This window comes from Aspergillus nomiae (genome assembly GCF_001204775.2).
Source record: "Aspergillus nomiae NRRL 13137 chromosome Unknown contig00348, whole genome shotgun sequence".
Lineage (NCBI taxonomy): Eukaryota > Fungi > Ascomycota > Eurotiomycetes > Eurotiales > Aspergillaceae > Aspergillus > Aspergillus nomiae.
In genome coordinates, this window is record NW_015378403.1 from 1 (window position 1) to 15,106 (window position 15,106).

Consider the following 15,106-nt stretch of genomic DNA (forward strand, 5'->3'; position numbering starts at 1 on the left):
AAAGTGAAAACCGAAGGAAAGCTCCACGATGGCACATGAAGAATGACGATGAAGACCCTGACGAAAGCTGGTTCTACGGCTAACATTCGGAGAGCTTTCCGAGAAATCCTCGTCAAACTCTCGAGGCCATCCCCTTTTCTCCTAACGAAAATGCCTCAGCCTCAGTTGTACTTGCTGGTGGTGGAAAACACTCCCAACGTACGGAGGATTGCCAGAATGATCAACTAATCTGGCCAGAACGCCAAGGCCCTCAGGATCCACCATGAAGGTGTTCACTCGCAAAGTGGCGGCATTTGGCCAATTAAGTATCCTAATCTTGGGAATTCCCCACATACAATGTGGCTCTCTGTGGGCCCGGAAGCAGATTTACCCAAGTATGTGCATAAATATTGCATATATGACTAATAACTCCCTATCCATCCTATCCACTTAATATCAAACTAGCTTGTTCGATAAGCATCATTCTGAAGATGTAAAGCCAAGTCCCTAGTACTTCAAAATCAAAATGAACAAACGTCAGGCGTCAACGACTTCTTCGCAAGAGTCTACTTTCGATAATCGTCCTCGCAAGCGAGTATGTAAGGCATGCGACCGATGTAGGTCAAAGAAAGCCAAGGTAAGCGTGATTTAAGCCCCGTGTGCGTCATTTTGCGGTGTGCTGACCCTTACAGTGCGATGGGGAAAGCCCTTGTAGCCGTTGTACTTTAGACAAGAGCAACTGTAACTATGGAGAGAGAAAATCAGGCCGTGAAAAGGTGTATCCCAGTGGGTGAGTGTGTCCTCCTATTGTAATTTATTCGCTTATATTGCCTGTGGTCTTGGTAGCTAACGGACCTTTGCTACACAGATACGCCGAGATGCTCGAGGAACAGCAGAAATGGCTAGTCTACGCTGTACAGAAACTATATCGACATATGACACAAGGAGAAGGATGGCCTGGGGACCCTTTACCATGCGAAGATAACGGCTATCCGCTTACCCACGACATACTCCGCCGTTTGGGAGCCCTTGGGCAGACAGAAGACCGTCTATTGGAAAGTGAGCTGGACAATACGCAAAATACGGAGTACAGAACAAGCCCAGAGTCAATCGACACTACATCTGAGACTACACAAACAGTGCGCTTTCCATCTATCATATCGGAAGATTTCGTTGGACAGGATTTACTTGCACCACAAACTGCGGGTTTGCCACCGCAAAGCACAAGCTTCAAGACCGAATCATCAATGCCGCAAATACCAGCCGGGTTATTTGCGCCCCATCTATCCCTGGAAGACGCAGGAAATATGCTGCCATGGCAGACTTCACAGTATTGGCCAGATGATCCTTTCGATTTCAATAGTGTGGATTTCATACCGGGTTTTGATTACATGACTACGTCATTTGACGAAGCGATTGCACCAAGCGTGCCCAGTATCTACTCGTTATGATTATGTACAGCCAGGACTTGCTACGGAGGACACTTGGGAGATTTCTGCTGAGCCACTGCATTTAGATTGATGGCAGATCAATGGTTGTATTTTTAGGGTCTAGAGTTACTATATTTGATACGAATCACGATAATGTACTTATAGTTATAATAAAATAGGTCTTTCTGGAGATTTCCTTTTTACCACCTGTGGTCCTGTGATCCGCTTTGCAATTATTAGATTTTAATAATAGCCCCGTGGCTGCGACAAACGGTAGATAATCATTACTACACTTCAAATACTATAGTTCATGTATGGTTTTAGGCTCGACCAAGATTGAAAATCAATTGACTTGCGCTTTTTCATATCCCAGCGTCGTGTGAATAGTCTTCGACTGCGAGGATGCTGTGCGAGATTTTGACTATTTTATATATTTTTTTTGTGCATTTCGCGGTGTGTATTTTGCGTCTTACAGATCAAGGAACCGTGTGAGTTATCCTATTGCTACCAAGGTAGAGGACAATACAATTTAATAGGTGAATAGCTCCGCGCGGGCATTGCGGAGTGCCGAGTCGGGAGGCCGAAAAATATCGGCAGCCAAGACTAAGCCGATCAACCGCCGCCGGCGCCACTCGGTGGGGTACGTTTTATCTTCACATCCAAGATGTGAAACAAAAACAGTACATTAGCACAACCTGGGCAGCCCCGCATGGCATAAGTCTCATGTGGCTCCAGGACCCATCAATGTGGCTCTCAAAGCCCTATGTGGCAGATCGGCTCGATCGGGACGTTTCCCACATCCATCCCCGACAAGATATGGACTTGTAGCAGTTATCTCAAACACAGCGGGGAACTCGGCCACGTGTAACTAGATTCTAGAATGTCAAAATCTCGGGACTATGGACTGTATGGAGCATGGATTCGCAAATCAGGCTGCAGCGTTTGGTGGGAAAGGCACCCCTAGATCCGCTTTGGCAGATATGCGTTATATTAGGCGAGGATCACGAACGACTATGTCTTGATTATCTTTCACTTGTCTCTCTGCCCGGATAGTCGGCTTCAACATGCCTTTTCCCTAACTGGGACTATGTGGGAACACGATTATCGCAGGAATATGCTTGGTGGGACTGTTGACAAGGACATAGGCCCCCAGGCACTCCCACTTTGAAGGTTCTATCCCATACTTTCAGGAATGATACATATACGTAGCCTTTCCCGCTTTTAACTACTCCGTTTTGAGGTGGGACAAAACCATAGACCATACTAATATCAACTGAATGTCGATATCCGGTCATCCTCGTCTGTGTGCATGAACCAAGCTCTCTCAGGCTACCGTTGCTATATTCGACAACCGCGCGTGCAAGATGGAATTCCATCTTCACGATGAGGCCCCTCCGGCTTCAACAGCGCCAACCGAGTACGGGGACCAATCTGCCGAGGAATTCGAAACATACAGCGAAAAGCCAACCCTCGGTGTCCCAGAGAATAATGTCCGTGAAGCCACCAGTGCCGAAACCCTTGCCGTCCACGGTAGCCCACATATTACCCCTCCCCCGGGTAGAGATGCAGAATGGAGTATGACAGACCAAGTCATTCGGAACAAGGAGCGTTCAGAAGCGGCAGGCTACAAAAAGCGTGAGCTAGGTGTAACATGGCAGAACCTCACCGTCGAAGTATTGGCTGCCGAGGCTGCTGTCAAGGAGAACCAGTTGACTCAGTATAATGTCATTCAGCTCATTCAGGACTGGCGCCGGAAGCCACCACTCAAACCAATTCTGCAGGACAGCCATGGCTGTGTCAAACCAGGTGAAATGCTGCTCGTTTTGGGTCGTCCGGGCTCGGGCTGCACTACTCTTCTTAAGATGCTCGCCAACCGGCGCGAGGGATACCACACCGTGCACGGTGATGTATCTTTTGGAAATATGAGTTCGGAGGAAGCAGCCCACTATCGGGGTCAGATTGTTATGAATACCGAGGAAGAGCTGTTTTATCCTCGTCTAACAGTTGGACAAACAATGGATTTTGCAACTAAGCTCAAGGTCCCGGCACATCTTCCGGCTGAAGCCAAATCTGTCAACGATTATGTTGCCGAGACGAAACATTTTCTACTAGAGTCCATGAAGATTGCACACACTGCCGATACCAAGGTTGGCAATGAATTCGTTCGAGGTGTTTCGGGTGGTGAGAGAAAACGAGTCTCCATTATCGAATGCATGGCCACCAATGGCTCTATTTTCACCTGGGACAACAGCACCAGAGGTCTTGATGCGAGCACAGCCTTGGAGTGGGCTAAAGCCCTCAGAGCAATGACTAATGTAATGGGACTTTCGACCATTGTGACCCTCTACCAAGCTGGAAACGGTATCTACAACCTTTTTGATAAAGTCTTGGTGCTGGACGAAGGAAAACAGATTTACTATGGCCCAGCTGCCGCTGCCAAGCCGTTCATGGAGAATCTAGGCTTTGTGTACTCCGATGGTGCCAATATTGGTATGCTGCTCACCTGTCAGAGACCCTGTATGCGTTGGACATGTACTGATCGAAATTCCAGGTGACTATTTGACGGGTGTGACTGTCCCGACCGAGCGAAAAATCCGACCCGGATATGAGAGCCGTTTCCCAAAGAATGCCGAGGGGATTTTGGCAGAATACCAGCGATCCACGTTATACCAGAATATGGTTAGGGAATATGATTATCCTCAATCTGATGCTGCCCGTCAGCGGACGGAAGAGTTCAAGGAGTCTGTGGCCTGGGAAAAGGCAAAGCACCTTCCAAATAGTAGCACACTCACCGTTGCTTCTGGGATCAGCTCATCGCTTGTACCATTCGCCAATATCAGATTTTGTGGGGTGAGAAGTCTACTTTCCTGATCAAACAGGTGCTGTCGGTTGTGATGGCTCTCATCGCTGGATCCTGCTTCTACAACTCCCCTGATACGACCGCGGGATTATTCACAAAGGGCGGTGCTGTCTTCTTTGCGCTCTTGTACAACTGTATCGTTGCCATGTCTGAGGTCACTGAATCTTTCAAAGGTCGTCCGGTGCTAGTTAAGCACAAGTCCTTTGCAATGTACCACCCATCTGCCTTCTGTCTCGCCCAGATTACCGCCGATCTGCCTGTTCTTCTGGTCCAATGCACTCTCTTTGCCATTGTGATTTACTGGATGACGGGCCTGAAACATACTGCGGCGGCTTTTTTCACCTTCTGGGCTATTCTATTCACCACCACCTTGTGTATCACAGCCCTGTTCAGATGTATTGGCGCTGCTTTTAGTACATTTGAAGCTGCGTCGAAGATCTCGGGAACTGCTGTCAAGGGCATCGTCATGTATGCTGGTTATATGATTCCCAAAGGACACATCAAGAACTGGTTCCTTGAGTTGTACTATACGAACCCGTTTGCGTATGCGTTCCAAGCGGCTTTATCAAACGAATTCCACGGGCAAACTATTCCCTGTGTTGGAAATAACCTTGTGCCCAATGGTCCTGGCTATGAAAATGTCAGCTCCGCGAACAAGGCCTGCACAGGTGTCGGAGGTGCTCTTCCTGGGGCCGACTACGTTACGGGCGACCAATATCTCCTTTCCCTTCATTATAAACATTCGCAACTGTGGAGAAACTATGGTGTTCTCTGGGGCTGGTGGGGATTCTTCGCTGTCGTCACGATCATTTGTACCTCTTTCTGGAAGGGTGGAGCCGGGGCTGGGGCCTCTCTCCTTATCCCTCGGGAGAAACTCAAGGCCCATCGTGCCCATCTGGATGCAGAGGCTCAGAAAGAGAAAGATCCCGCACGCGAAAAAGGCTCTGGCGATGCGTTGACCTCCGTTGATGAAGGGAATCTGACCCACAATACATCCATATTCACCTGGAAGAACCTCACATACACAGTTGATACCCCCACTGGCGAGAGGGTTCTATTGGACAATATCCATGGATGGGTTAAACCTGGTATGTTAGGTGCATTGATGGGATCTTCCGGTGCAGGAAAAACCACATTACTCGACGTTCTTGCTCAGCGCAAAACCGAAGGTACAATCAAGGGTTCAATTATGGTTGATGGTCGTGAGCTGCCCGTATCATTCCAACGAATGGCAGGCTACTGCGAGCAGTTGGATGTTCATGAGCCCTTCGCAACTGTCCGAGAGGCATTGGAATTTTCCGCACTGCTCCGGCAATCTAGAGACATCCCCAGAGAAGAAAAGCTCAAGTACGTCGATACTATTATTGATCTACTTGAGCTTCACGACCTGGCAGATACTCTGATCGGCACAGTCGGCAATGGACTTAGTGTGGAACAGAGAAAACGTGTCACTATTGGAGTGGAGCTGGTATCGAAGCCCAGTATCCTAATCTTCTTGGACGAACCCACGTCTGGTTTAGATGGACAATCAGCCTATAATACAGTCAGATTCCTTCGAAAGCTTGCAGACGTCGGTCAAGCCGTGCTAGTAACAATTCATCAGCCCTCCGCCCAGCTCTTCGCGCAGTTTGATACTCTACTTCTGCTTGCTAGGGGCGGAAAGACGGTGTATTTCGGAGATATTGGTGACAACGGCGCCGCCATCAAACAATACTTTGGCAAGTATGGTGCTTCATGTCCGATTGAGGCGAACCCTGCTGAGTTCATGATTGATGTGGTGACTGGGGGCATCGAAGAGGTGAAAGATAAGGACTGGCACCAGATCTGGCTTGAGTCTCCTGAACATGAACACATGATGGTCGAGCTCGATCATTTGATTTCTGACGCCGCTGCGAAGCCCCCTGGAACTCACGATGATGGCTATGAGTTCTCGATGCCCTTGTGGGATCAAGTCAAGATTGTCACCCACCGCATGAATGTCGCACTATTCCGGAATACCAACTACGTCAATAACAAGTTCTCGTTGCACATTATTTCTGCGCTGCTAAACGGATTCTCCTTCTGGCACACCGGCCCCAGTGTATCAGCTCTGAACTTGAAGATGTTCACGATCTTCAACTTTGTATTCGTTGCGCCTGGTGTCATTAACCAACTTCAGCCATTATTTATCCAGCGCCGTGATATCTACGACGCTCGTGAAAAGAAGTCCAAGATGTATTCTTGGGTTGCCTTTGTTACCGGGTTGATTGTCTCCGAGTTTCCCTATCTTTGCGTCTGTGCCGTTCTCTATTTTGCCTGCTGGTATTACTGTGTGAGACTGCCTTGGGCCTCTAACCGGTCCGGTGCCACGTTCTTTATCATGCTCATCTACGAGTTTATCTATACCGGTATTGGCCAGTTCGTTGCAGCCTACGCCCCAAATCCGACCTTTGCCGCGCTTGTCAACCCTCTGATCATCAGCACGCTCACCTTGATGTGCGGTATTTTCGTACCTTACTCCCAATTGACCGTGTTCTGGAGATACTGGATGTACTATCTGAACCCGTTCAACTACGTTACCTCTGGAATGCTAGTGTTCGGCATCTGGGGCGCCAAGGTGACCTGCAACGAGGATGAATTTGCGATTTTCGACCCGGTCAACGGTACCTGCGGTGATTATCTCGCCGACTTCATGGCGGGCAGCGGCTCGAGGATCAACCTGACCAACCCTGACGCTACATCGGGCTGCAGGGTTTGCGAGTACCGCACTGGTAGTGACTTCCTGACTACCCTCAACATCAACCACTACTACTACGGCTGGAGAGACGCCGGTATTTCCGTTATCTTCGCGATCAGCGGATACGCTTTGGTCTTTGCCTTGATGAAGCTGAGGACCAAGGCTTCGAAGAAGGCTGAATAGATGATATGCTACTTCGCTCCTTCACGTTATATACTGCACAACTCACCGTGCGCGAGAATACCTGTCTATCTACACGGTGTAAGGCGCTTTCTGTGTCATGCGCAGAAGCTACATTCCAAACGCAGTCTAATGCTGCTTCACTTACCCTTCCCTTGTTCTTATTCAATTTTCATAGACTGTATATAGACCGACTTTACCCTTTCCTTTCGCTTTTTGCCTTTTCTTTCTTTTCTTTAAACATGTGGATATCTTCCCTGGCGATTTACAGGCCCTTGCATCCTTGTCTAGCACAGCGTGAATATTTTCTTTGATAGAGTGGTGGACAGGCCCTGCTTACTTTATCATTGGCTAGAATAGACTACCATAGACTATAGAATAATTCTGCATTTTAGCATATATAGGCAAACTGCCGCTCAACATACTACTTAATACATGGCCCCCAGCCGCAATCGTTGATGGTACTAGGAGTCGTGTGCTACGTGACTATCTCACCAAGAGATGTGTGGTATGTGAGCGCTAGGCCTGATCGGGAAGCCGTGGTCAACATCATCTTCAAGCCTATAAATTTCAAATGTTACTCACAGGTAGCTGGCATAATATTGATAGGTGGCCATGATTAGCTATACGACACACTACTACTACCCTTGGCTACAATCAAAAAGTGTAACTTCACTCATCCTGACCCTTACCCGCCAAATAATGCACATCGCGCGTCGGTATAAACTGGCCACGCACGGTATCCCGTTCGAAAAGCTCGTCCATAAATTCCAACGACAGTCCTAATTATACAATCAGTCATGATTAGCCCAGTCAGGGTATCAAAAGCAGCCAATATAACCACAAGCTTACCCTTTGTTTCCGGCACAAAGAACCAAGTATATGACCATCACGAAACAGAAACTTCCATAAACAAAATAGGTCCCATACCCGTTTTTCCCCAACGTTGCGAACATTGTCGGCGTGAATTTGGCAACCACGAAGTTAAAGAACCACTGCGATGCTGTGGCCATGCCCATGTTAAGGGCTCTAAGGCGTGCCGGGGGAATCTCCTAGTCCTGCCGTTAGCAGAAGCGCACTAGAAGGCGATGCGGAAGACTTACTGCGCAATAGGACCATACCACTGGTCCCCATCCAAATTGGTATACAGCGGCAAAGAGGTATATGGCGATTAGGGCGATGTATCCTTGCGGTGTGATTGGGGCGTTTTCCGATATGGTATCGAATCGGACGTAAAACCCGACGTAAAATAGCATGATGCCCTATGCCCGGTTATTAATAGTCATCGTCTTCATTGCAGGTATGGACTTACCTGAACAATTCCTGTCCATAATAACGATCTTCTGCGACCAAGAGTGTCCGATACGAAAACAATAAAAACGCCACAGGCGATAAACTTGACGATACCGTATATCCCCGTCGCAAACAGACCCACAGACGACGATGAGAGGCCGACACTGGCAAAGATTGTGGGAGAATAATATGTCATGGCGTTGGTCCCCGTCATATTACTCCACATCATGAGGGTAATACAGAGAATTGATCGCCGGCGGTAGGACTTTCGTGAGAAGGATTCTCTCAGAAGAGACCACATCGATGATACGGAATGTTGGGACTCCTCTTCTAGTTGAAACCGCAGGTTGTTCAACTCCTCCATCACATACGGATGGTCTTCGGGTAAACCCCGGAGTGTAGCAAGAACGCGTGATGCTCTCTCCGGCCGCTTCATTGCGAGGTACCGTGGTGACTCGTTTGCAAAGAACATACCGACTAAAAGGATCATGGCGGGGAATGCTTGGAGTGAAAGAGGAATGATGAATTGCTCTTTTCCTGTTAAATGACGTTCGCAGCCGTAGTTGATCCAGAACGCTAACTGCAGTACCCTTGTTAGATATATCGAATGGTTTGGAAACACGGAGCACGATCAAATAGGTAAGTCCAGACCCACCGTGAGACCGAATACTAGGGTCAATTGATAGAACCCCGTCAGTAATCCACGGATACCGCGGGGTGCGTTCTCAGCGATATATATTGGACACACGGAAGATGCTATCCCAATGGAGAGTCCCCCGATGAATCTAGATGACACCTTAGCTGATGAAGACACCTGAAGTAGATAAGTTCACTTGCCGTCCTGCATACAAAACTCCAATGATGCCACTAGCACCAGCTTGCATGGCAACACCAACGAACAGTATCAATGCGGAGAGTATCAGTGACAATCGTCGTCCGATGGCATTGGCAACGTAGGTGGAGACTAGTGCTCCCAGAAAGGACCCCGCCTGGATGACCGAGACGATGTTCGACTCTAGGTTCGCGAGAACAGTGTCTTCCCTTCCTATGAGCCCGTATTGCCTTCGTTCAGTTAGCATTGTACAGGCTACCTCAAGAAGAGAGACTTACTCTTTGAACGAGTTCATGGTTAGGACACCGCCAATAACGCCCATATCAAAGCCAAAAAGCATGGAAGCTCCGCATGCCTAGATGCCATCAGTGTCTATGAGATATAGACTACACGAAAGGGATCGAGCAGACCGACAGGCTGATCAGGACTACCCGGAAATTATATACCTCCGGGGGGTCCGACTTGACGGTATCATTTCGGATAATTCTCTGAAGGAGTGTCATTTGGACGGTGCGCTTCTACTCTACCCAGCATCAATGCTACATGGTTTAGTATTGAAGGCCCCTTTAAATATCAACAGAGGCACGATGTGTCTATCTACGCCAAGAATACGGCTGTAGACGGCCATCGTGAAGGTTCCCCTCGTTCTCTGACTAGCTCGCTGGATGAAGGTTAGCAAAGCTTCGGAAAGAGCATACTGCCCACAGCCCCAGCTATGATTAGAGGAAGTAAATGCCATGGATTAACAATCATGACATTGCGGGGTAGCACTATTCCTGAATTGGAATCCGGGGTAGACACAGTCACGGGCTTCATTTTGCGGGGAATTAGCGCCGGCTATAGATATTCATTTCAGAATTGCCACTATTGCTAACTACTCTGTGCTCATCCAATTGCCCACCCAGCGTTATCAATTACAAATCCGTCAGAAGCTGCCCCACACCATGGGTATCTAAATCAGGAAAGCCGCCGCGAAGAAACGGCAGGTTAGACAAGAAAACGTCCGGGCACTCCAAAGCTTCAGTTGGCTCCAGGAGCGGTAATACCTGCTGGGTAGGGAAGTCATCTTGGAAAGAGTTAGTACTACCTATCATGGATGGATTTGTGAAATCGTCAAGGTCTATGGGACTCGGGAGTAGGTTTTGTGCCGAGTGCCTCGATTCAACAAAGGCATCTGTTGTGTCGGGGGTGGTTTGTCCTTGGAACCACAGGCTTGTGAGCAGCTTGCCGTATCTGGAGGCAATGTGTGATGGGCTTGTAGCTGCACTTTTGAGCATGGAGATGAACTGGCGAACTAGCGTGGTACAGGTCTGGTGTTCCTCAGAGTTTAAAGCTCCAACAGTCAGCGCTTTGAAAAGGAACACCGACGCATGTATTTCGTATCTATAGACGGTGAGCGTCATTCGTGTGTAGTAGTGGTAGGTGCATCAGACGTACAGGTAGAACCGGACAGGAATATACCGGAGGTGCTGTGTTGGGTTCAACCGCTCCATGAGATACTTGAGCACGCTTTTGGCTGCATCAATAGCAATATATATGTGTCTACCATCGGCGCTAGCCATGACGCTGTATGGAAAGTACGAACTCTTCCCACTATCACATCCAGCAGGACTTTTGGGCGTTCGATAAAGAACCGCCTGGAAAGCGAACGCATTGATGTAAAGACGTAGGTACTCGAATTGAAGACACAAGAGACCACTTAGATAATGAGGTAGATCGACATTGGCCCAGGCTTCCTTCCACATGGCCAGTGCCTTGGAGCTATCGTCAAGATACTTGGTGTAGTCGCCCATGAGCATAAGCTGCACCGTGCGGGTTTTGGACGCGTACAGAATATCATGGATATTCCCAAAGATAGTGGTCAACTCAACTTGAGCCTGGACAAAGCTCGCATAATCTACCCCATTCCCCTTTTGGGGTCGTAAATAGGGGTAGTCGTCGATCGTGAACCGAGTGGATAAGCCAGGCCCGCGACACCAGAATGCCTGTCCCATCTGTATAGAAATCTGCCGGTCGGCAAGGTATGTAACTAGGCAAGTTAGCTTCGAAAACTAGAATGCGAAGATTGTTCGTACAAATCCATGCCAGCCTATTCCGATGATACTCCAACTCATCCTCATCCTTGCACTCGCCTCGAAACGAGTACCTTTCCAGATGTAACAAATAGGCTTGTCGGACCGCCAGACCGATGAGATTCCATGAAACACTCTCTTCTGGCGTCACTTGAACTTGGTGCGACGGACCGTTGTTGGCTGCAGCATCCCTTGCACATTCCTCGGCACTGATATGTGGAACCCACTCAGCCAGAAGCAGCAGTCCTTCCACTGAGCCAACATGCCGAACACTGGCAGCACCCAACACAACTCGCAGCAACAGCTTTTCCATATACTGCGATATTCTTGTATGCAAGCTTTCCAGGCCCACCCGGTCCTTGGTTGCGACGGTCAACACCGCTGTTAAAAGAAACGTCTCCTTCGCCCACGATTGCGTGATATTATCCAAAGAAGAAAGATGACTGGGCACAATTGGGAGATATGGATGAAAATTTTGGACAAAGCTGGTTAAGATTAGTCCGGAGCAGGCGCATCGGGAAGGATTGCATACTATTGAAGCAAAGGCTCCAGCAACTGAATATCCACGATGTCATTCTGAATGAGCTCACTAGTTAGAAGACTCGAAGAGCTCCTCGGATATTGGGTGATAGGGCGAGCGAGGGCACCACTCTCTTCTCTCGCGCGCATCTGATCAGTATGGGCTTGAGACATTGCTGTGTTTCTCCTTTCGGCGTTCCTTTCGGTCGAAGCCGTCTGTGCAAGGATCTGAAGAGCTCCAACGGGTTTTGAATACCCCCAAGACTGTGGTCTGCTACTGCGGCCTTTGTATTCGTTGAGTCGATGCCCTTGGATCCATTGCTGTGCTGCAGGTGATCGCATTCTCGAGGCTCCTCATCTCGGTGTTTCTGGGATTTACGGACACGAAACCGGGAGTAATCACCACCTCGTCGTGAGGTGGCAACGATACATCTGTGTCCTTCTGAAAAGCACTTCGAACAAGGATGATAATTGTATTCGTTGGTGTATTGTCTAGCTCCGTTAGCCGATCATCCCTTGCACGCAGCACGGGACACATACAGATCACATTTTGTTTTCCGTTGTCTGCAGCGAATGCAAGCCCGGTAGAGACGTTCTCCTTTACTTTTCGTCATAATTAATTTGGCGATTTGATCTCAATAGAGCATAGTGAGATATCGAAATGATGAATGCGGGGAATATTAGTGATTCTGTCCATCGGCTATAGAAACTGGCGCACGGCTGTAGTTCGGCTATAGATGGCCACGGTATTTGATTGGCTGAATATGGAGTCGTCGTCGACATGCTGTGCTTATAAGAACAACATATCCCCAAGACGTAGCTCAGTTGTTTGGTAAACTCAGAAGGTTGTTAGCTGTCATCGCTATCATACATAACTTCACAGACACCTAAAATGGCTACGATGGTTGAATCTGAGGTCACGACCTCTGTATCCGGCACAGAGCCATGCCTCCCCAGCGACGATATCTATGGCAAATATTACCCCACCAACCCAAGCCATCTGAGTCTAGAGTCTAACTTCGGGCCCATGGACCCGGAGAATATTGGCTACTTGCAGCCGACTTCCAAGGATACCCCACTGGAAATCATGCGGGAGCGGTTTAACCGTGATGGATATCTTCTGGTAAATCCAACCTAGCCATCCCCCATCTAAACTATTCTAATACACTGGTGGCTCAACTTAGGTAAAAGGCCTCCTCCCAAAAGAACCAGTCCTCAAATGCCGCCGGGAATACTTCGAGTACATGTCCCCATCTGGCCTCCTCAAACCCGGCACGGATGCGGTCGAAGGAATCTTTAGCGAAAAGGACAGCCGCAAGTACCTGCCACCAGGAAACCTCCGCCGGCTTTTCGGATTGAAAAATGACGAAGAGTCGGAGAAATACCTGGAACTTATGATCAGTGCACATGAGGCTCAGTTCTACCTCGCTCTTTGTGAAATAGAGGAGCTTCGAGCATTTATCCGACAGTTCGCAGGATGGGAGCACATTACCATGTTGCAACGGACGCTGTTGAGAGCATTCGTTCCCGATAGCGAACTAACACCCGTCCACTTCGATCAGATGTATCTCCGTGCCGGGCCACCTACTAGTCTCACGGCGTGGGTGCCTATTGGCGATATCTCTCTTGAAGGTGGTGGGTTGATGTATCTGGAAGGGTCAACCGATATTGGGCAGACGACAGAAGAAGAGTTTAGTCGAAACGCAGGAGATCTAACCGATGATGAACGTGTGTCTGCTTTCAATAAGAATATGAATGACGGTGGATTCTTGAGTCGAGATACGGTTGAGTACGGACAGAAGGCTAACCGGAAATGGCTGATTGGGGAGTATGAGGTCGGGGATGTCATCTTCCATAATCCTTGGATGGTCCACGCTAGTTGCAAAAATAAGGACCCTCAGAGACGGATTCGATTGGCGACTGATTTGAGGTTTGTGGACTCTATGAAGCCATATGATAAGGTGAGCTCTTCCTTGATCGTGCTGACGCAGCCTCGCTAATCTTAGTTCAGCGCTGGATGAAGGTTTTCCAGCCACTGGACGGGCTTTGATGATGTCAAGACTCTATTCGAGAGTGCACAAAGTGTACTGCTGGATCTTCCATCGGGTAGTTGTTATGTAGTGTGAATGATGCACCTCTTCACATTCAGCTATGAGTCAGTAGAACCTATAGTGAAATGTATGATGCCGCCATATTTATAAATTTAGTAAGACCCAGTGCCACCACAGCACATGTTGCACACAAGTGAGACATAAGAGCATGATCGAACTTCGAATCCTGGAGGGTTATATGGAGATGATAAAGTGTAGTCTGGGATCATCCCTACATTGGCGTCAGCTAACTTGGGCTTCAACCTTTGGTCGATCATCGTGCTCACCTGATCGGTGTCAAACCCTAAGTGAAGTCCAGTGCTGCACCTGGGAATGCATCCTATCCAAGTTACCTGGGCTGGCTATTTCTAGGTAGGTATTGATAGGGAAGTAAGTCCATTAATCCAACTCGTAAGCAAGAAGAACAATACACTAACAGAATATGTCAAGAGCGATCAGGTATGCTCCACAGGCCACCAAAGTCACCATGACATATTATTTTGCCACTGGTGGAGTCCACGGATAGTAACATACCTGTGGTCATAATTCGAAGTGCCGAGATGCTCTCCGATATACCATGTTCCATCCACTGTTGTAGTCGCATCCTACGGTGGCATACAATCGACATTGGGTCTGGTTCTTTTTCCTCCCTTGGCGGGACTCACAGTCCATGGATGGGCTAACAGGTTGACCAATCCACTACATACTAGGATAAAGGTGTAGGGGGCATGCAAGCTGCCGCAGTTTCTCTAGGACGCCCATATGTACTTGATGTTACGGATGAGGCGCCTGTGAGATATTCGGGGGTCTTACCCGGGTTGCGCCTGTAATATGACAAGCCAATTGGCCTTGTGGGAGGATTTACTTTTGAACTAGCCTGAGAAATGAGCGCCGTTGTGTTTCAGTTTCGTCAGGTTCGTACGAATGCAGTTTTGCTGAAGGGCGTTGGCTCGGTTGAGGTCATAGATTTAACAAACGTGCGCCTATGTTGGTGGCTCAGGTCTATTGTTTGCTGTACCAGCTACGTAGTAATATCTAGATCCGTTCATAGGTTTTGTAGCATCTACCATTTGTCGGTATGTACCTGTGAGCAAAAGCCTGGACCGTATTTTTGGCACTGTATGCTTCTAATATT

The 15,106-nt window shown here is 48.4% G+C and overlaps 5 protein-coding genes across 5 annotated transcripts; 3 read left to right on the plus strand and 2 right to left on the minus strand.

Annotated features, from left to right (window-relative positions):
- Positions 1-505: 505 nt before the first annotated feature.
- On the plus strand, positions 506-1,430 carry ANOM_009412 (Zn(II)2Cys6 transcription factor domain-containing protein; the record flags this gene model as incomplete). The annotated part of the gene is made up of 3 exons (XM_015554668.1): positions 506-616; positions 672-769; positions 848-1,430. The coding sequence occupies 3 exons, from the start codon at positions 506-508 to the stop codon at positions 1,428-1,430; spliced, it is 792 nt and encodes a 263-aa protein (XP_015403335.1).
- Positions 1,431-2,773: 1,343 nt separating this feature from the next.
- On the plus strand, positions 2,774-7,168 carry ANOM_009413 (ABC drug exporter AtrF; the record flags this gene model as incomplete). The annotated part of the gene is made up of 3 exons (XM_015554669.1): positions 2,774-3,899; positions 3,961-4,229; positions 4,289-7,168. 3 exons carry the CDS (start codon positions 2,774-2,776, stop codon positions 7,166-7,168), a joined length of 4,275 nt encoding a protein of 1,424 aa, XP_015403334.1.
- An 845-nt stretch (positions 7,169-8,013) lies between these two features.
- Positions 8,014-9,793, minus strand: ANOM_009414 (sugar transporter; the record flags this gene model as incomplete). Its single annotated transcript, XM_015554670.1, has 7 exons — positions 8,014-8,217; positions 8,269-8,427; positions 8,478-9,038; positions 9,114-9,243; positions 9,308-9,520; positions 9,569-9,645; positions 9,701-9,793. 7 exons carry the CDS (start codon positions 9,791-9,793, stop codon positions 8,014-8,016), a joined length of 1,437 nt encoding a protein of 478 aa, XP_015403333.1.
- Positions 9,794-10,204: 411 nt separating this feature from the next.
- On the minus strand, positions 10,205-12,055 carry ANOM_009415 (fungal specific transcription factor domain-containing protein; the record flags this gene model as incomplete). The annotated part of the gene is made up of 4 exons (XM_015554671.1): positions 10,205-10,673; positions 10,728-11,319; positions 11,366-11,847; positions 11,895-12,055. The coding sequence occupies 4 exons, from the start codon at positions 12,053-12,055 to the stop codon at positions 10,205-10,207; spliced, it is 1,704 nt and encodes a 567-aa protein (XP_015403332.1).
- Positions 12,056-12,773: 718 nt separating this feature from the next.
- Positions 12,774-13,931, plus strand: ANOM_009416 (phytanoyl-CoA dioxygenase family protein; the record flags this gene model as incomplete). The annotated part of the gene is made up of 3 exons (XM_015554672.1): positions 12,774-13,004; positions 13,066-13,842; positions 13,893-13,931. The coding sequence occupies 3 exons, from the start codon at positions 12,774-12,776 to the stop codon at positions 13,929-13,931; spliced, it is 1,047 nt and encodes a 348-aa protein (XP_015403331.1).
- Between the last annotated feature and the right edge of the window lie 1,175 nt (positions 13,932-15,106).